Below are 25,435 nucleotides of genomic sequence, written 5' to 3' on the forward strand. Positions count from 1 at the left end.
ACACAAGGTAAAGAAGAGATTCTTGCTTACTAAAACACTTAGGGTCTGTTTGGTAAACAATTTTGGGAGTAGCATATATGGTAGTATATATTGTGATAGTATATATGGTGGTAGATTATATGGTGTCTGAAATGTTGATAGTGTTTGGTTGCAATTATGGTGGTAGCATAAAACTGTTGAAATTGTAGTGACAAATTACTTACAGGGGTATTATGTGTTTAAGTTGTAAGATATGTAAATAAATATTGAAGTAAATAATAAATAATTTATAAAATTAAGATTAATCATTTAAACTAATATAATAATTATAATTAACAATTTCATTTATTTTTTACACATAAATATAAATACTTATAATATATTTTTCAATCACAAACATATTTTTTTTACATATAAGGGGGTAAAATATCGTCAGTGGCATTGGTGATAAGGGGGCAATATCGTCAGTTACAAAACAAACCAAGGATATATCGGGGAAGAAAATTGCAATTGTTCCAAAATGGTTAAAACGAGAACAATTTTCAAAGTGTAATAAAATTGTCTGAAAATGGTCTTGGATTTTGTGCCCCAAAATTGCCGTTTGGTGTCCTTAAACAATATATGCTACAACAACAATAAATTGTTGTCAAAAATGGTTAACCAAACGGACACTTACTCAGAACTTGGAAATCTGACTTGAGTGTCGGAGCGTCCTCGATCACCACCATGAACGCCGGACCTGCTAACTATTTTCTTTGGCAGGAATTTAGCTTGTGACAAAGAGGATTCTAGTAATCATCAGAAGGTGTGTAACTTGCGGCCCAAGGTAGAACCTGATGTGAGATTTAAGACTCGTTAAAAATAAGCGATTCTAAACCCAAATTATACTCTCAAGTGCACGAATCAATTGTAGTATAGAAGTGGCAAATACGAGTGTCGTATCCACAAGGACTGAATATTAAATATCGACAATTCCAACTCTTCGTAATTATCAGTGAAAACAAAATGAATAATAACTAACACAATTAGCCGACAATTATCATTTCATTCACGTATGTCAAAGATCAAGTCCTCTAATTTATGTAATAGTCATGGGCATCTAACTTACCACGTCTATCCTTAATCGCAACCATCCATGGGCATTTGGATTGGCTAGGACAATCAAGAACGCACTAAGATCTATGGTAACTTACGTAGCGATCACAAAGTCCCTATCGTATGGCATCTATGTCTAAATAACTCCGGTGTTAACTGCAAGAAGCTGGTCTCAAATTGGACATGGGCATATGCCTCAATTTGCATCATGGTAATCAAACCTAGATGGTAGATAAACATCAGGATTTAATTATCAATAAAGCATAGCTAATTAACACTTGACATAACATAAATAAACTAACAATTAATCAAACCAAATTTATTTCAACACAATAGAGTGGATCTATTATCACCCTAGTAAGAGGATTAGTTCCTCATGCTAGGCTTACACAAATAATATAGCATACTCATAAGAACACCCCCGTATAGGAAATCTAAACTTTCTCTCAGCTGTCCAAGAACAACTTCCTCACTTTTTGCCTCTCTGTTCTTTGTTTCTCTGGAAAAATCTCCCTTGAATTGTCTCAGTGCCTCAATTTATAGAAGTGAAAATCTATTGGTAAGATAGAGAATACTGATGATAGTCTGCACATAGGTCCCATCAGTGCTGTATTTTACAGTATTGATGAAGAGTTGAAGACTTTAGAATAAAATAAGCTGCATTATTAATGCATACGTGAAAACCAATACAAATAGATGTGGTGTATGGTGATATTACATTATTGATGTCATGAAAACTATATACATATATATATATATATATATATATACACACACAAAACTATATATATACACAACTTATGCATGGACTTTTGGAACCAAATGCAGAAGGAGATAAATGATGTGGGGTAAGCTTATATACATATGTATATATATTTATCTACATGATAGGATAATTAAATGAAATGGTGATATGTAAATATACAGATGATGCAAGTGGTTTATTTGACACTTAGTATGATGATACATGACTAAACAGAACTAGGCTTGATATGGTTTGTTTATGGAACCAGACCATAACTGAAAATGGGTCATAAGTTTTTGGGCCTAAAAATATAGAAATAAATATAAAAGTGACTAAAAATGATATTTGTACTTTAATTATGTAATAATCACTTTAAACCCTAATTGTATGACAAATGTCCATAATAAATTATTAATTAAAGTGTACATTTGGACACTTATCATAACCCCTAAGATATGTACTCACTCTCCCATCACCAAGAGGTTATGGGTTCTAGCAATGTGGGAGGCAGGGCTTTGCATTCAAATAAATCTAGGAGGGCCCAAGCCCAAAGCGGACAGTACCTTAAGCAAGGCTCATGGCCAAAGATTGGTAAGGGGTGAGCTTCCAAGAATCAACGCTTGGGCCTAGAAACTTCCTCTCACCACACTTTTGTATCCAAACAATTTTAGGTACCTACGTAATATCACACATCTTCATCAAAATTTGTCATATTGATGGACAACTATTGTAACCTAGCTAGAGGATTTGATTATGAATCCCTAAATTAAAGCAACAACCGCCTCCAAGGGATCTAAAACTATTGAATCTTATGGACAACAAGTTCAACCAAAATAGTTAAATTAATCAACAAGTTCAAAGAATATGATTGAAAAATTTGCTTTCTTTGGAGAGGTGGTATGCCCATCTCAGATCTCGGAGGGGTGTCTGCCAAATTACTAAACTACATCGACTACTAAAAATTTTGTCAAAATCCTCAGGGTACATTTATTATAAAAATAAATAATAGAAATGTTCAAAACAAACAAAACAAAGTCCATCATGCGGAAGCTCAAACGACAACATCATAACAAAAGTTGAATCCTAGAATGTAAGACTGAGTCATCCTATAATGTAAGTTTTAATTATATACATACATACATATATATATATATATATCACGTGTTCAACAATTGAGAAATTAATTATATATATGTAGGATATCTCAAAATTTGGTATTGGCACGTATCTCAAAAAAGTTTGGGGTGAAAATTAGGGTGGTCCACTGTTTTCTTTCGATTTTTTGACATAAAAATAATCAATCAATCAGTCGGTTATTGACGGTTTGGTCCCTTTTTTTGGGGTTTCGATCTGTTTTTCGATTTGTCTTCATTAACATATCTTTGATGATAACCGACCAATCGGTTAGGTTAGGTTCGATTCGATCCGAGCGATTAATTTGGATAGCCCTAGTGCAAATCTAAATCTTAGGGTGTCAATACCCCCTAAAATGAAAATGGAAACCACGTGTCATTGGTCACCATAAAAAGAGTCTCTCTGACAAGTTTATCTTATATTGACAAAATTTCCATGTGTCATTCATTCAATGGCTAGCATGATTCTCACGAACAAAAATCTTATAGTAATAATGTGCATAAATAAAAAAGACCAAGTTTCAACACTTTTTTTGGTGATGACCAAGTGATGAAGATCAAGGTTTTCATCACCAAGTTCCAACATCGGCTTACAACAACGGCGATTTCAACAACTAAAACAACCTATTACTTTCTATAGGTACTGGTAAAACAGTGTGAAGATCATATTCAATGTTTAGCTTCTCCACTTCCATACTATATTTGTTGAACCAACCTTTAACGTAGGTGATTCAGCCAATATTACAAAAGTAGTTGCTTGGTTGTGCATCTTTGATGAAACCTAAGAAACCAATTGTTATTTTTCAAACCGAACTTTTGCATAAGGGACATGAGTTTGAGAAAGAGTTCTCAGTTTTGATATTAATTAATTGAATACATTACTGTTGACGATCGTATTTATAGCTATTACAACCAAAGGTAACTCCTAATACTTATAGAATTGAAACAAGACTAGTTCCTATCAAGCAGCTTTATACTCGGTTGTTATTAGCAAATAAGGAAACTAAATATACTCATACTACTCTTAACTATAATAGTAATAGAATACTCAGTAACACAATACTAGCAACTTTGCAAGACATCAACAACTGATGTATTGTCCTAGTCAACATCCTTCCCAGCTTGTTGGCCAACCGGCCCAAGATCCGACTGACTCGACTGGGCTCGATCCATCTTCATCTTGTAGCGACTAGCCCGATTGTAAGCATTTTTGAGCTTGCGACCTTGATCCTCATCAATTTTACACGGCAATCTGAACAGAGTGGTCATTGGCTTCCAACCCTAACAAGAATACTTTCACATATGTTTACAACTCTCTTTCTTTTCGCTCTGTTTCATATTACTATTCATAGAGTCTCAATGTGAGCTAATCTCTCTCTCTCTTTCATACTCTGTTCCACTACTTGCTCTTTTGATCAATTGAATTGAAGCTATATCCCGTATCAAAAAATTTTAAATGTGACAGTTGCCACACCCAATACGTATCTCGACCCAAACGCACCTACTGTGGGTGCCTTATGGTAACTATCATACTAGTGCTTCCTAGATAAAGAGCAAATAACCGAACAACTAGAATAAATATGACAAACAATAATGCATATGATCGTGCCACAATCAATATCAACAATGCATTACATATCACCATGCAATATATTATGCAATCTTACACATCACAACACCTCCAGCACAACAATCAATCCAACGCAACAATAGGTAACACACGACAGTCCAGAACCACCATTGGAGGCCGTGGCACCCAAAGCCATCAACAACAATCAAATGCAACACATGACAATCTGGAACCACCATCGGAGGTCGTAGCACTCAAAATCATCCACGACATTCATAGGTAGCACATGGCAATCTGAAACCACCACTGGAGGTCGTGACGCTCAAATACCTCGTATCATCACGTGGGTAACAAAAAATGATATTTTAATCTCGTACAGGGATCACATTTCATGATGGAGTGTCGCGAGCACAATCACTGCAAAAGTCCGACAACAACAAGGCTATCACAATACTCATACAACTCAAATCACAATCGGTCAGACAACAATAATAAAGTCATCACACTACCACCCTCTAGTATCTAGTTTTCACTTTTTAGTTATTCTAGGAAAAATTTCACGTGTAATTTTTTTAAACCCCTTACCCTGCACTTGTCTGAAAGGCAATTAATCTTTTATGATCATCAGAGCTAAGGCTCGCTTTGCTTTTTTAGGATTAAATGATTTTGTCAACAATATAGGTGGTGCTTCACTAGGCTTTAAGGTTTGAAAACTCAATGTAGTGTGCCCCTTCATCAATTGAGGCTCTTTGACTTTAGCCCTAAACGAATTCTCTAGAGATGAACAAACATTAGCCAAATAGTTACCCAAATATCCAGTACCATTTTATTTTGTATTAGCTGCATAAGTTTTACTACATAATTTACAAAACGCCCTATGTTTACCAATTTGATTTTCAGGTACATCAAAATATTTTCACACCCACGATCTTTTTCTAGAAGAAGTGTTGGGCTCACTAACCGTTGGATTTGGTGGAAGTGAGGAGCTATTCTCTTCATTTATTTCTCCATGTATATTTCGGTGGTGTCCATAATTGGTTCTTGATCTTGAGCTATGTCAAAATGCTAACCTGTGAAGACATGAGCAGGACCAAATAAGCTTGAGAAAAAAAATCTAAGCTCTATTTGTCAAAATTTATTTCCTGTCAAAATAAGCTAACTTATAAGCTGTGAAATAATAAACTCTTAGGTGTTTCGCGAAACTTATAGAATAAGCTAGCTTATAAGCTCTAAAAAAGTCTATCTAAGTTTAATTTAATAGATAAAATAAAAAAATTTATAGTATTATATGTAATATTATCCTAATAAAAAAGAAGAAACAAAAAAATGAAAAAAACAAACATAAACTCTAAAATAATCTTCAATTTGAAACTTATTTTTTTGGAGCTTATTAGAACTTATAAGCTAACTTATGTTGGGTGTTTGGCAGAGCTTATTTTGAAGCTTATAAGTTAGCTTATAAGCTCTACCAAACAGACTAGGCCGTTCATGTTTCTGCCAACAAAATCTATCCGTTCATTGCATGTTAAAGTTAAATCAAAACTTATAGAATAAGCTAGCTTATAAGCTCTTAAAAAGTCTATTTAAGTTTAATTTAACAAATAAAATAAAAAAATTTATAGTATTATATGTAATATTATCCTAATAAAAAAGAAGAAACAAAAAAATGAAAAAAAAAACAAACATAAACTCTAAAATAATCTTCAATTTGAAACTTATTTTTTGGAGCTTATTAGAACTTATAAGCTAACTTATGTTGGGTGTTTGGCAGAGCTTATTTTGAAGCTTATAACTTAGCTTATAAGCTCTACCAAACAGACTAAGATATTTCTGCCAACAAAATCTATCCGTTCATTGCATGGTAAAGTTAAATTGAAAGTGAAAGGTTTTCTCTAGGGCTATCAAAAGCCTAAATTTAAGTTAATTAGTTATTTCTACTTTGTAATAAAGACATGAAGAGGACCAAAGGTCACATTATTTTCTTGGCCACATGAGAATAACACTATTATTGAAGGATTGCAACTAGTTTCAATTACTAAAAAATATTGTCAAACAAACACATTGATTGATTGGTTTACATTTCTTATTTTCTCTGGTAAAACAAACAAAATGTCAAAAACAATATGAACCAAACAACAAGTCACCAGTAGAAAAATCAAAACATACACATGTCCACCACCAATAAATATGTCAATATCCAATATTTTATCAGGAACCTTATCATTGACTCTATCCAATAGAAAATTAGAAGTCATCAGCACAACAATCAAAGACTCGATTTAATTGAAGCAAACTTACGAGTTACGAATTGGGAAATTTTGAAAATGGAGGTCCGTTGTGTCGGTGAGAGTGCAACTGACCGTGAATTGGTGCGAGACATGGGGACTAACCGTATGTCGATGCGTATGCGACTATGAGAGACGGAGTTGTAGACTCGTAGAGGAGTATGAGATACTTTTGAGCGAGTGAGCAACAGTGAAGCACTGTTCCCTAGTGTCTCTATCACAGTCTTAGAGAGAAAGTTAGGCGCCGCTGGCATTGTTAGGAAGAGTTTTAGGCTTGTATCCTTTTAGGTTTGCCTTAAAATTTGGGCTATTGATTCAAAAGATAATGGTTCATATTGCATATTCATAATATTTAATGTTTAAAATATAAATATAAATATATAAAATTATACCTATACCAATTCTCACATGCAGATGTCCGCAATCATGTGTTATAATAAACTACTGCAACAAGTGTGGGCCACAACAAAAGTCCTGACATGCCAATCGTGCGGTTGAAACAGGAGTTCGTAAAAATTTTTGTTTACGAACGTCCGTAGCAAAGAAGACTACATTATACCTATTACCTAAATATATAAATATATAAGTTAACTACATATATTATTTATTAATTTGGTCGGTTCGATTTTAATTCAATTTTTTATACCTATTACCTAAATATATAAATATATAAGTTAACTATATATATATTATTTATTAATTTGGTCGGTTTGATTTTAATTCAATTTTTTTTAAAAAAATTAAAAATCACCTTAATTTTTTATTGTTTCAAATTGCAAAAAACCAATTAGTCGATTTTGAAAAAATTTATTAGAACCGACCGAACGATCATTTCGGTCGATCGAGTCGATAATTTTGGATTTTTTTGACCATCAATTAGCATAGAAAACTGTTCCTAGGTGACGAGAGCATTAGATTGCTCGGGTTTTTCTCCTTGGAGGTTAGTTTCTTGGGGAGCGCTTGGTCCCAAGGTGGTAGTGTGTGTATTCCTGGTCTAACTATAGTGAGTTGTTTTGTGAAGAAGTTACTTAGTCCCTTTTCACAAAAGGCGCCAAACTGATGATGTGTAGAATCGGACCACATAACTGATTGCTCATAGATTTTTGCTTGGTACTGCAGTCGCCTCAATTGATTAGATTAGGAACTGTTGAGTAGTTATTTTTCTCTGCATAGATAATAAACATGAACTATGGGTTCCCCGAGGTGTACCTTAGGGGGCACTCCAATGCTCAGTAAGTTTAGTAGAAAAAAGGCTAGAGATATTGCTTGGTATTGAGAGCTCTCTCTCTAGTCAAATAGTAGAAAAATGAAATGTGAGAGAGAGTTTTACCTGTGTGAATTTCCCCTTCTATATTGTTCTATAGTAACTTTTTTTTTTTTTTTTGTGATCGTGGACTTGTTTTGTGGGGTTTGATCCTCTAAAAATTCACTTATATTAATTACTGAATAGTTTACCGATCTATCATGCACAATTTTCTTGGTAACCCATTTTAACCCTACCGAGGTGCTCCCCAGGGCATATCCGTTGAGAAGAACATGTGTCAGTGTACTACTAGAGGGGTATTTTGATATTATCAGCACCATTATGTTCATTTTAGCTTGTAAAGCATGCTCTTGCATAGTGTATTTCCAATGAAAATATCAATGCATCCATTTCAAGTTCTTTTCAGGAAGGCAACCCTTGAAATTGATGCGCAAAATCCCATATCAAAAACATATTTGGATTGACAGCAAGTTTTGACACGTTGATGAGAACCAAGGAAAGACAAGTCCTAATTAGTCTAGTTTCCTATATTATTAATATTTACTTCCCATTAGTATTTGTTTAATATTTATATTCTTGTTGGTATTTTCTTTTAATTTTTCTAGCTTAGGTATAAAATAGTTTTCTATATAGTTTTGGTCTTCTAGTTAGAGTAGATTTTGGGTTGTTTGGGCGATATAAGCCGGTAGAGTTGTATTTATTTTTTAGTATTTGTTTAGTATTTATATTATTGTTGATATTTTCTTTTAATTAGTCTAGCTTAGGTAGTTTTGATTTTGGGTTGTTTGCTTTGACTATATAAGCCGATGGAGTTGTACTTATTTTTATCAAAAATAATACTTGAGATCCCCAAAAAGTGATTCTAAAATACCCATATTTAATAAGGAGTGTTGGATGTGAAATGAAACCTATATGTATGTTTTTAATCAATGACTAATGATTATTTTAATGACACATAGATTTAAGGGACTTTTGGAGATTTTTAACATTGTCCTTTTATCAATAAAGAAATTAAACGAGAGTTTTTTCTCAACCCAATGGTTCAACCTTATTCTTATTCTGTTAAGATCGAGGGGTGCAACACACTTCAACCCATCCTAGAATTACAAACTTCTGTTCCCGTGAGACAGAATATAGGAAGGTCTCCTTGTCCACAGAAGACAACTAACAGAAACGCGGAAATAGAGATATAGAAGAACTGATGATTTACAAAGCGGATAATGAATTGTGTAAAAATGGATTAAACATTATATGGGCATTGAGTTTTTCAATTCAGACAAACTATGATGATCGGTATCAAAGATACGTAGTGTACGCCGCTATCAAAAAACTCGATTGGTGATTTTGTCATACACAATAAGAGCAAGAACGGTGAAAGCATATATGAACAGGCAAAAGCAATATTACTGGCACTTGCTGAGGACAATGCACTTGACCATGTCCTCGAACAAGGTTGGAGACCTGAAAAATCGACCACCAAATCACTTCAAACACTGTCTCCGCAATGAAATTGCCTTCACCATGTTTGGAAACCCTCTCACTAGAGCCTCGTCCTCATCGCACAACCGCAGCATCCCGGCCACCTGAGCCAGGATGGTTCGCCGCTGTTTAGGGGAAAGAGAGTGAGCGGTTCGAACGCGGATATGGAGCGACTGAGGGCTGCCAATACGGTGGGAGATGCGAATCATGACCGAGGAATCATCATCGTCGTCGTCATCAAAGATTGAGAGGCCCAAAGGGCGGGAGAAGGTCTTGGAGAGAGAGTCCCAGCGGTTGGATGACATCATGAACAGGCCGTGGCTGTACACCATCTTCTCCAGGTCGAATTCCGCCGCCAACGACAGCTATAACAACCCGTTCACTTTCTTATCCACACCTGCTTTGCATTCAGCCTCCAAAACTGCAACTTCCTGAAGTTAAAAGGTAACTTCTTTTTTTATTCGTAACTTGAAAAACATTGCAGCAAATGATGCCCACATTTTTACTCTCTCAAAGAAGTCAAAGTCCCAATTCTCAAGCCAAATAAACTTCCTAGAATAAAAACAAGAATCACAAGAGTGTCAATGAAATATATAGAATCAAAGAAGCAAGGCTCCATTGTGGATCCAGATGCGTGTGCTTAGAGAAGTATCAGCTCAATCTTTGTGCTTAGCGAGTCTTTCTTATTGAAAAGTCAAACCAAACCCAACTCAAGCTCACAAGATTAGCCCAGTTTCAACATCCATGTGCCCTTGTCTACTGAAATGGGGCCAGTTGGGAATTACCCTCAAAAGGGGTAATTGATTGCGCATTTGTCTCATTCAATCAACTAGACATTTTTTCTCCGAGAGATGTTGCTTATGATTTAGACAACTTGGGCAACCTTAGACTTGCCAAAAAGGAACCCATTTTGCAATTAAAAGTTGGAAGTTGAATGCTTGAGCAGCTGTCTAGATAACCCAAAAAATGTTTTCCTTTCATTTTTGTTTACTTTCTTCAACTACTGAGGTAAATGCTTAATTTTTCGATGGCACCACCACATATGATTGTGGAGAGATATGTATATGGCCATTGACAGATGATTGGAAATGGGGGGAAATGCTACTGTAATTAGTCTTAACACAGTGGCACTGCTCCTGCATGTTGTAGGTTGTTGAATTGAAAATTTCTGTCAAGGAAATTAAAAGATTGGATATGGTCTTTCCTGGGTCCTCTAATAAGACAGGAGTCCTCTAATAAGACAAGAGTCCTCTAATAAGACAACAAGCACAAAAGCGATATGATATAGCTGTACTGAAAAACAAAGGGACTTGTGGAAATTACAGGCCTTGAGATATATCAGTACTATTAACTATGGCTTGATATTAAATTTTGGAATATCAAAGACTAAGAAAAAAAAGACTCTTGAGGTTCTGCTGAGGAATGGGAACAAGAAATCAAGCTTTTCTGCTGGTTGTTTTTTTCCAAATTTCTCTTATAGCATCACAGACTCATAATGGTGATTGTAAGTATTAGTTCAGTTCCTTACTGAGCTCTACTTTCTTTTTGCTCTGTTATGGTTGATCTTTCAATGCAGTTCACTTCAATAGATTTTGGTTGGTTAAGTACGTTCATGCATGCATAAATGCCGACGAGGCATTATGACTGTAAAATACTTTTTCAAACCTCAAAAGAGGATATGCTCCCATAATATGCATCGCTTTAGCTTCTGTTTTCTTTTTTCTTTTTCTGAAAATTGCTTTAACATGGATCCTGCTTATATTCAAGAGCTATAACTAGTTGTTACCTTTCTTTGTTTCTGAAACTCCATTTCACATAAAATTTGTGACGGACTCTTATGGAGAATTCATCTTTTCAGCGATTCTATCAAAAGTATAACGTTGTTGATTCTGATGCAGTTATTGCTTTAAAATCTCTCAAGGATGCTTGGCACAACACTCCACCCGGTTGGGGACAGATAGATCCATGTGGAGAGAATTGGGAAGGCATAACTTGCACCAAATCACGTGTGACTTTCATGTAAGATGATGGCGATCTTTAGCCTTCTGTTTCTACCTGAAGGTGGCTGATACTGCTTTTTTCAGCTTGTGGTATTAACCATCTTTGCTCTCAATTTCAGAACATTATCAAGCATGGGATTGGAGGGTCAGCTAACGGGGGATATTTCAACATTGTCAGAATTACAGACATTGTATTTTTCTGATAAACCCTTCACTAGCTGTTCAAGTTAATCATTTTTTTAACTTAAGGATTTGTTTTTGATGAACACTGTCTATTTATAGGGACCTTTCTTACAACAAGGGCCTCACTGGCTCTCTCCCTTCATCAATTGGGGATTTGAAGAAGTTAACAAACTTGTAAGAAAATTGATTGTTGACATATTAGTAGTAGACATCCAAGTCATATATAATCTTGATCCTTAGCCCACAGGTTTTTTCTTTCATTCCAGAATCCTAGTTGGTTGCAGCTTTTCTGGTCATATTCCTGAGTCAATCGGATCTCTGCAGCAGCTGGTCTTTTTGTAAGGATTTGAACTTGCACCAAAAATGTACATGCTATTCCTTTTTTTTTTTATCATCAATGCATTCAGAAATAGAAAACAAACTATTTTTCTTTTGCTGTCATTTGTAGATCTCTTAATTCTAATAGATTCAGCGGAACAATTCCACCTACCATTGGAAATTTGACGAATCTTTATTGGCTGGACCTCGCTGACAACCAGCTCGAAGGACCTATCCCCTTCTCCAAAGGGACTACTCCTGGTCTTGATATGCTCGTCCATGCAAAACACTTGTATGTCGTATTTCTGCAATTTTGGCCGAATTGATATTTATTCTGTAATTTTTTTTATATCTTGGCATCCTTTTCATGCGACCTCCTCATCATTGCCTGCAGTCATTTTGGAAAGAATAAGCTCTCCGGTCCAATCCCGCCTCAGCTTTTCAGTTCAAATATGGCTCTGATACATGTGTAAGTTTCAAATTTGTTTTTCTGGAGATATTTGGCACTGATAACTTGCACGCTTCTTGGAATATTTCCTTCTTTTAGGCATTCTTTTCACTTTTCAGGAAAAATGCGTCTGCATAGTTAGGAAACCAGAGAAATTAGCGAATGGAGAGAGGGAACAAAAATGTCATTAGTTTCCTTCTCTCAATCACTTTCATTATATAGGGTATATAATGTAGAACTTAATACAGTAACTCAAATACCCCTATGAAGTCCATGACTCTCCCTCAAGCTGGAGCATATACACATATATTTCCAGCTTGGAACAAATCTTCCAAATCAATGTTAACTGTTACTTGATGACCAACATCAGCTAACTAGTCCTTTGATTTTGGAAATGGATTTCGATACTTCCATTGAGTATATCTCTATTGAAAAATGAACCGGAAATCAACCTCAATAGTCTGGTCCTTTCATGAAAGACTGGATTAGAAGCAATAAATAGAGCTACTGATTGTAACAAAAGAGTGCGAAGTGGGCGAGTAGAAACACCAATTTTCTCAAACAACCATGTCAATTCCCTAGAAATATGTGCAAACTTCTTCCGCATCTTGCCACTGCTGTCTGCTTCTTTTCTAAGTGACTAGATTGCCACCTGAAAAGGTACAATATTTCTATGGTAGATAGTCAATTCAGAAAGGAGTCTTCCCAATTTATACCCATAAAACCTTCTGTTTTGTGATATCTATTTTCTCTGTACAATATCCGAAGACTCGGAGCTTTCTTCAAATACATAATAACTTGAATAACAGCCTCCCCGTGTGCTCAAGGAGCCTAAAAAACTTATTGATAACACTACCTACATTGGAGATGTTTGACCTGTTAATGGTGAGAATTCTAAACCACCAACTAAGTCAATATTTTTTAGGATTATCAATTAATTCTAGATCATCCATCAAAGTTTTCAAATTAGAATAATGTGACATTTTTCAACCCCAAACTCCAATAGAATATCAAAAAATTTCGAATCATGCCTCGTGAGTGCGTCAAACCATTCAATACTTTCTTAAGACATCACATAGTGATAGGATACTCATTTTAAGCAACAAACCTAAGTGGGTGCTCCATATAGACTTCATTTGAGTCATTGTCCCAAAAATTTGGGGTTGGCTATATGAGTATATGAGAAAATTAAAGGAATCCACCGCGTGTATTTGTCTCCTCTATTTGTTCATTTTAGGATCATATTTTCATCAACTCTTATTGAATTTGTATTCTTTTTTACTACTTCAAGTAATGTTTTTTAAGTCTTTTTCTTTGATTCCTACTCTCCTATACAAATTCTCTCACCATTGCACCGCTAGCTCTACATTGATGCCTCTATAATTGTTATGACTTTGGGTATCACATTTGTTCATGTATATCGGTAATATAGTGCTTATCTTTCATTCATTAGACATTTTACGGGTCTTAATAATTTGATTAAATAGCTTAGTGATTCATACTATACCTACATTTCCTACGTATTTCCACACTTCAATTGGAATTCCATAAGGTCTCATAACTTTACCCTTTTATCCTGCTTAAGGCATCCTTCACTTCAGTTACCATAATACATCTTATATACTAAGAATTCTTATTCTCATGAGAGATGAATATCTTTGATGTTCTTTCTGTGACCGCCATTAAGCAGCTCATTGAAGTAACTTCTCCATGATCTTGGTCCCTAGTTTCCTTTTCTTGTGTTTAGCTTGGCTATAAATATATTTTTTTTCATCTATTGTATCTAACTTGTTATATAACTCAATATATGTTTTGGACATGTCTCTACTATAATCTTCTCAGTTTCTTTTTTATAGTGAACATGTGGCCCAATGGTAGAGTTGTAGTGGTGCAACTTAGAGGTCACGAGTTCAATTTCTAGAAACAACCTCTCCACATAATATGTGGGGTAAGGTCTGCATAGACCCGACTCATTATGTGAGTCTTGTGTTAGGTATTAAACACGGAAAAATAAGAACAAGACCCAAAAGATTATCTTGTAGATTGCTGGATAGTTTCAGACAACCCTAGCACGATCTTTAGTTGAGCGGCTTACATCAAAACAGAACATCATACATACTCAACCTTAGACAGGATACAAATGAAAAGACATAAACCTCCTTAGAGGAAAAGACATAAAAGGATATAAGTAAACACAAGTCAGATTAACACTAAAAAGGTAAAGATGTCAGATTAACACTAAAAAGGTAAAGACATTCCCCCTGAATTGAGCTTTTGATATCACCCCTAGTTGCCTTCTCAGATTGCAGAATTGATCACAAGGAAGAGCCTTGGTTAAGATGTCAGCTAACTGCTCTCTTGTCTTGCAAAATTCCAGCTTGATTGTTCCTTCTTCTATCACATCTCTAACGAATTGATACCTAATGGCAATATGCTTTGTTAACTTGTGATCCACGGGATTGTTAACTATTGCAATGGCTGACTTACTGTCACAATAAATCCCAGTAGCTTCCTCTTGAACAAACCCTATATCTTCCATAATCCTCCTAAGCCAGATTGCTTGTGTGGCAGCTCTTGATGCAGACACATATTCTGCCTCAGCAGAGGAGAGTGCCACACTATTATGTTTCTTTAAACTCCATGTGCACATCCCTGTACCAAGACCAAAAAACCTACCTGATGTACTTCTCTGGTCATCCATACAGCCTGCTAAATCACTGTCACAATAACCAATCAAACCAACCTTTTTCTCAGACTCATACCAAATCCCATAATCACTGGTGCCCTGCAAATACCTCAGAACTTGTTTAGCAACACCAAAATGTTTTTTGCTAGGCTCCTGCATAAACGTAGAGAGTAAACTTGCAGCAAATGTAATGTCAGGCCTTGTAGTTGTTATGTATAAGAGACTCCCAATTAGACTTCTGTACTTGCCAGAGTCCACCTTTTCATGCCCATCCTCCTTTTTCAATTTATCCTGCACACAGAGAGGTACTACCATAGAATTGCAATCAGTCATGTTGTACTTCTTCAAGACAGACCTGATGTAGCCAGCTTGAGAGATGAAAATTCCGTCTTGTTTCTGCTCTACTTCAAAAAGTACTTCAGTAGTCCCAAATCACTCATCTCATATTTGTTCTTCATTTCTCGTTAAAACTTTCAATCATTCTCTCATCATTTCCTGTTATAATGAGGTCATCTACATAAATAGATACTACTAGCACATAATCTTTCTCTTTCAGACTATACAGAGTGCTTTCATTCCTGCTTCTCTGAAGTCCACTCTCCTTGAAGTATTTATCCACCTCTGCATACCAAGTTCTAGGTGATTGCTTCAGACCATACAGGGCTTTATGCAATCTATACACCTTATCTTCACTTCCTTCAATCACAAGACCCTCTGGTTGTGCCACATACACCTCTTCTTTCAATGTGCCATTTAAGAAAGTCGACTTTACATCAAGCTGAAGAACCCTCCACTTACATTGAGCAGCAATAGACAGAAGAATTCTAACAGTTTCTAATCTTGCCACAGGGGCAAAAGTCTCATGGAAGTCCACTTCTGGAATTTGAGTGAACCCCCTGCGACCAATCTAGCTTTATACCTCTGAATACCTCCATCTGGGTTCAATTTGGCTTCATAAACCCACTTGACACCTACCACTTCTTTGTTCTGTGGTATGTTCACCAAGCTCCAAGTCTGGTTCCTTTCAATCATTGTGATCTCCTCTTGCATTGCCTTGCGCTATGCTGGATCTTCTTTAGCTTCAGTATATTTTTCAGGTTCTTTCACAGCCAAATTGCAAGACTCTTACACATCAGACAGATTCTTCATCTTTCTAGGTGGAGAAGACTCATACACATCAGATAGATTCTTCATCTTTCTAGGTGGGGATCCATCTTCTTCAACTTCATTTTCTTCCTCTGTGATTACTTGACATTATCATTTTCTTCTGGAATTGTGACAGCTTCTTGATCAGCAGAAACTTCAATAAGCAATTCATCTTCATTACACAGTCTTCCCCCTGGAGTTAAATCAGCTTCATCATCATTGTTCCACTTCCATCTTGATCCCTCATCAACTACAACATCTCTGCTGACTAGTAATTTCTTTGATTTTAAATCATACACCCTATGCCTTTGAGTTGGAACTATATCCCACAAAGATACATCTCTTACTTTTCTCATCTAACTTGGTTCGCTTTTCTGCTGGTATATGGATATAACATACACTCCCAAACACCGTGAGGTGATCCACAGAGGATTTAAATCCACACCAGGCTTCTTTAGGGGTTTTCATGCTCACCGCTTTTGTGGGACAAAGATTGAAAATATATACTGCAGTATTAACTGCCTCAGCCCAGAACTTCCTAGGTAATTTCTTGTCACTCATCATAGTCCTCGCCATTTGCATGATAGTTTTGTTTTTTCTCTCAGCCACCCCATTTTGCTGGGGACTAAAACCCGCTGTAAGTTGCTTGCTAATCACTTCTTCTTGACAGAATTTTTCAAAACTATCAGAGGTATACTCCCCTCCCCTATTACTCCTAATTCTCTTGATCAACTTCCCACATTGTTTTTCAACTAGGATTTTAAATTGCTTAAACAACACAAATGTCTCTGATTTTTCTTTAAGGAAGAAGATCCATATCATTCTTGAATAATCATCGATAAAGGTCAAGAAATACGTGCAATTGTTGAATGAAGGAACTTGCATGGGACCACACAGGTCAGTATGAATTAGTTCAAGAATCCCTTATGCTCTCCAGGTTCCTTGATTAGGAAAGGGTGTATGATGTTGTTTCCCCAGTATGCAGCTTTCACACATTTCACCATCATCAGTAATTTGTGGCAGACCAGTAACCATTTCCTTTTGTTGAAGCAGCCTTAAACCATTCACATCCAGATGACAAAATCTTTTGTGCCATAGCTTAATGACTTTGTTCTTTTCAACACTAGTTTTGAGTGCCAAACCACTTGTCGACTGAAAATTCACCAGAAAATTCCTGTGATCTCTCATCTCAACAAACATAAATTCACTGTCTTCATGTTCTTTGTCAAAAATCCTGCATCCATCATTCTCAAATGCTAATTTGTAACCATTTTCTATCATTTGTCCAACACTCAAGAGATTATAGCTGAGATCTGGAACAAAATATACATTGTTGATATACTTAGTGCTTCCCTCATTGAGCACTTTCACTCTCCCTTTGCCTTTTGCCTCCACCACTGATCCATTTCCCAAATGAATTTTGGATGTGATTCTGAAATCAATTTCTTCAAACAGGTCTTTGTTCCCCGACATATGGTTGCTGCACCCACTGTCAAGGTACCAGGCATTCAACTGTTTCCCAGACCTCTGTTCAATTCCTAAGAACAAATTCTCTTCAACTTTTGAACTAGCCTTAACAAAATTAGCTCTATTTCCTCGTTTGAAACGACAATTCTTCTACAGATGCCCAAACTTCTTACAATTATGACATTGTGGTTTACCCTTGAACCAACAGTCCTCAGCCACATGGCTTGACCTCTTACAAATATCACAAGGTAATTTAGAGTTAAAACCAGAACCCATACCTCTTTCAGATCCAGTTTCCTTTTTCCAGTTGGATGACTTCCCCCTTCTTTGTTCATCTCTTACATTCACCTTGGCTTGAAATGCTGATTCCAGAGACGATGTTTGTTCGTCCCTTCTTGATCTTCTATGTTCATGTGCCTCAAGAGACCCTATCAGTTCCTCTGGTTTTAGAACTATAAGATCTTTGGATTCATCGATCGCAGCCACAACGACATTGTACCTCTCGGGTAAACTTATCAAGAGTTTCTGCACCACCTTCTGATCTGGCACTTCTTCCCCTAGGGTTCGCATTTGATTGACAACTTCAATTACTTTAGCATAAAAGTCTCACACACATTCGACTTCCTTTATTCTCTGATTTTCAAAGTCTCTCCTCAAGTTTTGAAGGTTAACAGCAATAGTTTTCCTATCACCCTCACACTCTTTCGCAATGATTTCCTAGGCTTCTTTTGCTTGAGTAGCTTTAATAATTCTTGAAAACATAGTGGAACTAACCCCATTTTACATACGCGAGAGAGCTTTTGCATTTACCATTCGAACAACTTCTAGTTCCTTCTTTTTCGTCTCATCAAGTGTGCTATCATCTTCAGGTTCCACATATCCTTTTGTAATGACGCTCCAGAGCCCTTCTGACATCAGGTAAGTTCGCATCTTCACCTTCAATGCCAAATAATCTTCCCCAGCGAACACCGGTATCAATGACGCTTTATCAGTTGAGCTAGACATCTCCTAGTCTTCAAATCACAGCTTTGAGACCTGCTCCGATACCACTATTAGGTATTAATCACAGAAAAATAAGAACAGGGCCCAAAAGATTATCTTGTAGATTGCTGGATAGTTTTTGACAACCCTAGCATGATCTTTAGTTGAGCGGCTTACATCAAAACGTAACAACATGCATGCTTAACCCTAGACAGGATACAAAGGAAAAGACATAAACCTCCTTAGAGGAAAAGACATAAAAGGACATAAGTAAACACAAGTTAGATTAACACTAAAAAAGGTCAATTCACCCAACATCTTGTGCACGGGAGTTTTTTGCCTTTATGCTCCATATAGACTTCATTTTGAATATAGCCGTTTAAGAAAACATTCTTATATCCAACTGAAATGTAGTGCAATCAGTGTTAGCAGCTACTGATTATGTACATGATAATCAGGTATAAAGTGACAAACATAGGGGCCCAAGGTCTAAGAAATATGGTTACTCTCTATCCAAACCTTCAACCAGATCACACCATGAAACTGGTCTCACGCACACAATCAAGGAAAAAAAATAACTTTAAGAAATATGAGAAGAAGGAATGCATTGAAAATCAGATTCAGGGATAGAGAGAAATCATTTTTGTTAAACCTTGTGCTCTGATACATCTGAATGAATTTCAAGGTTATTATAATAAGGAAACTGGATACATTAGAGGAGGGAAAGAGATTCGAAAATGACATCAGTTTCCATTCTTTCTGTCACTTTCACTATATTGAAAACAAATATCTTTATATAGTCAACCCTCATTATCCTACACTTATTAATTGCATATCCCAAATATACTCAAGTTCTCTTGTTTGCTTTATTCAGAAATTTATGGTGTTTATGCTTTGTATATATTCCTTAAATGTACAACACAATGAAGTCAAGCACTTGTTAGCTCTGCTTACTTATCGATGTATGATGTTCCCTATCAAACAGGCTTTTTGACAGCAACCAACTCACTGGAAGCATTCCTTCGACCCTTGTGCTTGTGCAGACTTTGGAGGTTTTGTGAGTATCTAGATTACATTATTACCCAAGTCTATCTTGTATTTGCCTTTTTCTGTGAAGTTCATGATGTTGACTTTCGTGTGTTTTATGCAGACGTTTTGACAGGAATTCTTTAAGTGGTTCTGTCCCTTCAAACTTCAATAATCTGACAAGTTTGCATGAGCTGTAAGCAGATAGAAGTGGAGATATGGAAAAAAAATGGTTTTATACTCTTTTTTTCCTTGTAGGCACGAATGGGTTTCTTATCAGTTTTTTTATAATGTAATTTGTTGATCATTTCCAGGTTTTTGTCTAACAATAAATTGAGTGGCCCTATGCCAAACCTTACTGGCTTGAACTATCTCAACTCCTTGTAAGTAACAAAGGAACTTAATAACATGAATTTTCCGTAGTCATTGGTACATGGATATAACTACAACATTCCTAGGAGTTCTAGAGAATACTAAATTTCCCAGAATATGCTGTTAATTAGCTCTATGGCTTTTTTTTTGCTTGTTATTTATTTTCATTCCATATCACCATGTTTTGCAGAGATTTGAGCAATAATAGTTTTGATACCTCAGATGTGCCATCGTGGCTTTCAACCATAGAGTCCTTGACAACATTGTACCTCTCTCTCTCTCTCTCTTGTGTGTGTATAGCTTCCTTGCAAATTTAACCACGTTACATGCCAACATGTTCTTCATTGATGTTTAACTATACTAACATGTAATGCTCCCTTTATAGTGCTTTATGGTTTTGATGGCTCTTTTTTTTTTCCTTCCTGTTTTACTTCCTTCATATCATGCTGATAAAGAAAATATTTTCAGTTTTTATGTAACCATAGTCTATTAATTATATGGTAGAATGATGGAAGATTGTAGAATTCAAGGAGAAGTTCCTGGCAGCCTTTTCAGCCTCCCCAATCTCCAGACTGTGTGAGTACCAACTTGGTCTTAAGCCTAACTTTAAATCGATGCCAATAAACATAACAAAATAAAATAAAAAAAAGCACAGGAATTTTGTACATGCTTTCTAATAAATGAAAACGTTGGTGGTAACTAATTTGTCTACAGGGTGTTGAGGCGCAATCTCCTCAATGGAACTCTAGATATTGGAACTGGCTTTAGTGATCAACTGCAGCTCATTGATTTCCAGAACAATTTCATTTCTGCCTTCACACAAAGACCAGTACTCTACAATTTTGAATTGATGTAAGCCATAGACATCAACTTATATTGGTTAATTTCTCATTTGAGTGCTGGAGAACTGACTACTCTTTTGACTTTTGCAGACTTGTTGGGAACCCAGTTTGTGAAGAAACTGGACAAACTGAGAAATACTGCACGGCTTTTGAAGCTAATTCATCATCATATATGACACCACCAAACAACTGCATCCCTGCCCCTTGCAGTGCAGACCAGGTTTCGAGCCCCAACTGTCAATGTGCATTTCCATATACAGGAACTCTATTCTTTAGAGCTCCTTCGTTCTCCAACTTGGGAAACAAAACATACTATGTTACTCTACGGCAGTCTCTCATAGATTCTATTCAGTTGCATCAACTTGCTGTGGATTCAGTTTCTCTAGGTAATCCAAGAAAGAATCAATTTGATTACCTTGAATTGACTCTGGAACTCTTCCCATCCGGCCAAGATAGTTTCAATCGAACTGTTGTTTTTGAGATTGGTTTCATACTTAGCAACCAGACTTTCAAGCCCCCAGCATTGTTTGGACCTTTCTACTTTATAGCTGATACCTACAAGCATTTTTCAGGTATTTACACAATCAAAGTAGAACAAAAATGAATACTTGTATTGTTTTTCCTCTCTCTCTTTTACTCCATCTCTCTCATGCATTGTCTAGGGGAATCTTTGGGATCACAAAAGTCAACAAGCATCGGCATCGGCATTGTCATTGGAGCTGTTGTTGGCGGTGTTGTTCTCCTGCTTCTGTTTCTCCTTTTTACAGGGATTTATGCTCATTGTCGGAAGAAGAGAGCGGAAAGTGCGACAGAACAGAACCCTTTCGGTAAATGTCTTGTGTCGGGATTACCATTTACTTATGTTTCCAGATTATTAGATCAATGTCTTGGGATTATTTATTGCTTTATTTTGCATGAGAGTAGCAAATTGGGAGTTGAGTAAGAGCAGTGGCAGCATTCCTCAATTGAAAGGAGCACGATTCTTCTCTTTTATAGAGGTCAAGAAATACGCCAATAACTTTTTAGAAGCCAATGAGATTGGAACTGGTGGATATGGAAAGGTTCTATCTCATTCTTTTTATCCATCTCTATTATGTATTCTAAATTATTCCCAGTGCAGATAATTCCCAAACGAAGTTGAATCTATCAACGTGCTCTTACAGGTTTACAGAGGAACTCTTCCTGACGGGCAACTGATTGCTATAAAACGAGCTGAACGAGGATCTACGCAGGGTGGGCTTGAATTTAAAACTGAGATTGAACTTCTTTCAAGAGTCCATCATAAAAATGTCGTCAACCTTATTGGATTCTGCTTTGAACGAGGTGAACAAATGCTGATATATGAATATATTACAAATGGTAACCTGAGGGATTGTCTATCAGGTATTTGCAAGCATTTCTGATCTCCCTTGATGCTTCACATAGTTCTCAAATGCTTAATTTGTACTTTTTTTCATCTGTGAATTTCTTTCTATCCAAGTAGGGAAAACAGGAATCAATCTGGATTGGATGAGAAGACTTAAACTAGCCCTTGGTGCAGCTAGAGGTCTGGCTTATCTGCATGAGCTTGCATGCCCTTCCATTATCCATAGGGACATCAAATCAACCAACATTTTACTGGATGAACATTTGAATGCAAAAGTTGCTGACTTTGGTCTCTCCAAGCTTGCAAGTGATGGCGAGAAGGCTCATGTTAGTACTCAAGTTAAAGGGACAATGGTTAGTGAATTTATATTCTTCATAATCTTGCACTAAATTCCCAGAAAATTAAATCTGTTTAAATCCATTGGGTTCAGGGTTATTTGGATCCAGAATACTATATGACACAACAATTGACAGAGAAAAGTGACGTTTATAGCTTTGGTGTGCTGATGTTGGAGCTAATAACAGCAAGGCGGCCGTTAGAACAAGGGAAATATATTGTTAGAGTGGTAAGGGTAGCAATGGACAGAACGAAAGAATTATACAACCTACATGAAATTCTTGATCAAACACTGGAGTTGGGTCCTAAACTTAAAGGTCTAGAAAAGTTCGTGGATTTGGCAATGAACTGTGTACAAGAGTTAGGTGTTGATAGGCCTACAATGGGGGAGGTTGTGAAAGTGATTGAGAACATAATGCACCTGGCTGGTCTGAACCCAAATGTTGAATCAACTTCAACTTCTGATCAAACAAGTAAAGGAATTTCCTTTGGTTCTTATGATTTGTGAAAAGGACATGGAACTTGTAAGTGATGAGGATTACTTTCTTGTGAATATATGCCATGAAGTTTGAAGCTGTGTGTGTGTGTGTTTTTTTTTTTGGTAAGGTTGAAATGTAATTATTAACAATATAAACAATATAAAGGATGTTAAAGTAAAAGATGTGAGTTTATTGTATCTTATTTCTTGTAATAAGAAAGTCATTTACTTCCAATTGAAATGTTTCATTGAATATTTAGTTAATTATCAAAAGCCATGCATGCAACCATGCAAGGTTTATAGATCAATAAGGATTTCGTTAAAAATATCGTATTTCTTTGTTTTACTATGCGATGTCATGCTGACAACATTAGTTTTTTTTTTTCCCTTTAAACAAACTTCAAAACATTCTCCCAAAAATGCATGTCGGATTAAAAAAAAAGTTGTATCTCAAGTATTAGCATGGAAAGCTATTTCTAATGAGACCCACTATCAATATCTTTCGGAACTAAAAAGCACTAATTTAAACAAGAGAGCTTCATACTATTCGTATTTGTTACTCATATAAAAATCATAATTGAGAAATTTTCGAATTTATTCGTGATAAATCATATATATTGGAATGTTCATATGAATTTTTATAACAAAAGGAGTACATATGATCACTCAAAGAGGAAATTTCACTGTTATTTTTCTACAATTTCTGTTAGGATCTCTTATTTTCGCCCATAATATATCGATTTCATAGGATTTTCAATTCTTTATAAGACTTACCTATTGGTGATAGCCACACTATTGTTAACCCAAAAAATGACTTATTTTCCTTCAAATCTGACAAAAACCAAGGTGAGGAACCATTAAATCTGTTATTTTTGGTTACAAGTTTAATTAATTCACGACATTTTTAAAGCGTTTTCAAATTAATAAAATAAAATAATTTAACATTTTTACCACGCTTTCTAAGCATCGTTACAAAAAAATTAAAAAATATTTTTGCGACGTTTGAGAAGCGTCGTAACATAAAAAATAAACGTCGCCTTACCCGTCTGTGAAAAACAATCTTATTCTATAGATCTCGGCGCTTTCTTTCTCTTTTACGACGGTGTCTAAAGTGTCGTGTTAAATATCATCATCATGACGTTTTGTCGAAGCAGCACATTATCATTAATGGCATGAATATTAACGGCGCTTGTTCGGCGTTTAGAGAAACGTCGATAAATACCTTTAACGATGTTTTTTGCTTATTCCCGGCACATTAAAAGTGCTGTGAAAGACATCATTGTTGTAGTGGAACAAACATTAACCAAATGGTTACCCAAATATCCAATACCATTTTGTTTTGTATTAGCAGCATAAGTTTTACTACATAATTTATAAAGTGCCCTATTTTTACCAATTTAATTTTAATGTACATCAAAACGTTTCCACACCCACGATCTTTTTCTAGAAGAAGTGTTAGGCTTATTAACTGTTGGATTTGGTGGAAGAGAAGAGCTATCCTCTTTATTTATTTCTCCATGCATATTTTTGGTGGTGTCCAAAATTGATTCTATCTTGAGCCATGTCAAAATGCTAACTTGTGAAGACATGAGCAGGACCAAATAAGCTTGAGAAAAAGAATCTACATGTTTATGCCAACCAAATCTATCCGTTCATTGCATGTTAAAGTTAAATTGGAAAGTGAAAAGCCCAAATTTAAGTTAATTAGCTGTTTCTACTTTGTAATAAAGACATGAGCAGGTCACGATCACATTATTTTCTTGGCCCCATGATAATAGAACTATTATTGAAGGATTCAAACTAGTTTTAATTGCTAAAAAATATTGTCAAACAAACACATTGATTGATTGGTTTACATTTCTTATTTTGTTAAACGATAATTAATTGAGCATTTGTCTCATTCAATCAACTGGACATTTTTTCTCTAGGAGATGTTGCTTATGATCTAGACAACTTGGGTAACCTTAGACTTGTCAAGAAGGAATCTTTTTGCAATTAAAAGTTGGAAGTTGAATGCTCAGCTGAGCATCTGTCTGGATAACCCAAAAAAAATGTTTTCCTTTCATTTTTGTTTACTTTCTTCAACTACTTAGGTCAATGCGTAATTTCTTTCAAGTAAAAAGTCTTCAACACAGTGGCACTTCTGCTTGTGGTAGGTTGTTGAATTGAAAATTTCTGTCTAGTGTCAACTGCTTTTTATAATTTTGTAAAGGAACTTTCCTCTACTGAATAACAC

At 35.8% G+C, this 25,435-nt stretch overlaps 1 protein-coding gene across 6 annotated transcripts; it reads left to right on the forward strand.

The window, feature by feature from the left end:
- The first annotated feature begins 9,155 nt into the window (after positions 1-9,155).
- Positions 9,156-23,434, forward strand: LOC119982692 (probable leucine-rich repeat receptor-like protein kinase At5g49770). Of its 6 annotated transcripts, none has more exons than XM_038826186.1 (19): positions 9,156-9,994; positions 11,449-11,569; positions 11,670-11,741; positions 11,833-11,907; positions 12,000-12,071; positions 12,182-12,343; positions 12,446-12,520; positions 19,765-19,836; positions 19,930-20,001; positions 20,120-20,188; positions 20,368-20,442; positions 20,682-20,753; positions 20,892-21,029; positions 21,110-21,591; positions 21,682-21,846; positions 21,944-22,080; positions 22,183-22,402; positions 22,500-22,738; positions 22,816-23,434. In XM_038826186.1, exons 3-19 carry the CDS (start codon positions 11,683-11,685, stop codon positions 23,227-23,229), a joined length of 2,598 nt encoding a protein of 865 aa, XP_038682114.1. In that variant the 5' UTR covers positions 9,156-9,994; positions 11,449-11,569; positions 11,670-11,682; the 3' UTR covers positions 23,230-23,434. The 6 variants fall into 6 exon arrangements, with proteins under 6 accessions (XP_038682114.1, XP_038682112.1, XP_038682113.1 ...); XM_038826184.1 differs by lacking the exon at positions 9,156-9,994 and adding an exon at positions 10,867-11,054; XM_038826185.1 differs by lacking the exon at positions 9,156-9,994 and adding an exon at positions 10,869-11,054 and having other exon boundaries at positions 22,503-22,738.
- The last annotated feature ends 2,001 nt before the right edge of the window (positions 23,435-25,435 follow it).

This window comes from Tripterygium wilfordii, chromosome 17 (genome assembly GCF_013401445.1).
Source record: "Tripterygium wilfordii isolate XIE 37 chromosome 17, ASM1340144v1, whole genome shotgun sequence".
NCBI lineage: Eukaryota > Viridiplantae > Streptophyta > Magnoliopsida > Celastrales > Celastraceae > Tripterygium > Tripterygium wilfordii.

Excerpts from the sequence above, each read along its gene's own strand:
- LOC119982692 (XM_038826184.1), top strand. The coding sequence starts at position 10,973 with ATGGGAACAAGAAATCAAGCTTTTCTGCTGGTTGTTTTTTTCCAAATT. Across the intron at positions 12,521-19,764 it reads AATATGGCTCTGATACATGT|GCTTTTTGACAGCAACCAAC; the intron begins GTAAGTTTCAAA and ends CCTATCAAACAG. Across the intron at positions 20,002-20,119 it reads CTGACAAGTTTGCATGAGCT|GTTTTTGTCTAACAATAAAT; the intron begins GTAAGCAGATAG and ends GATCATTTCCAG.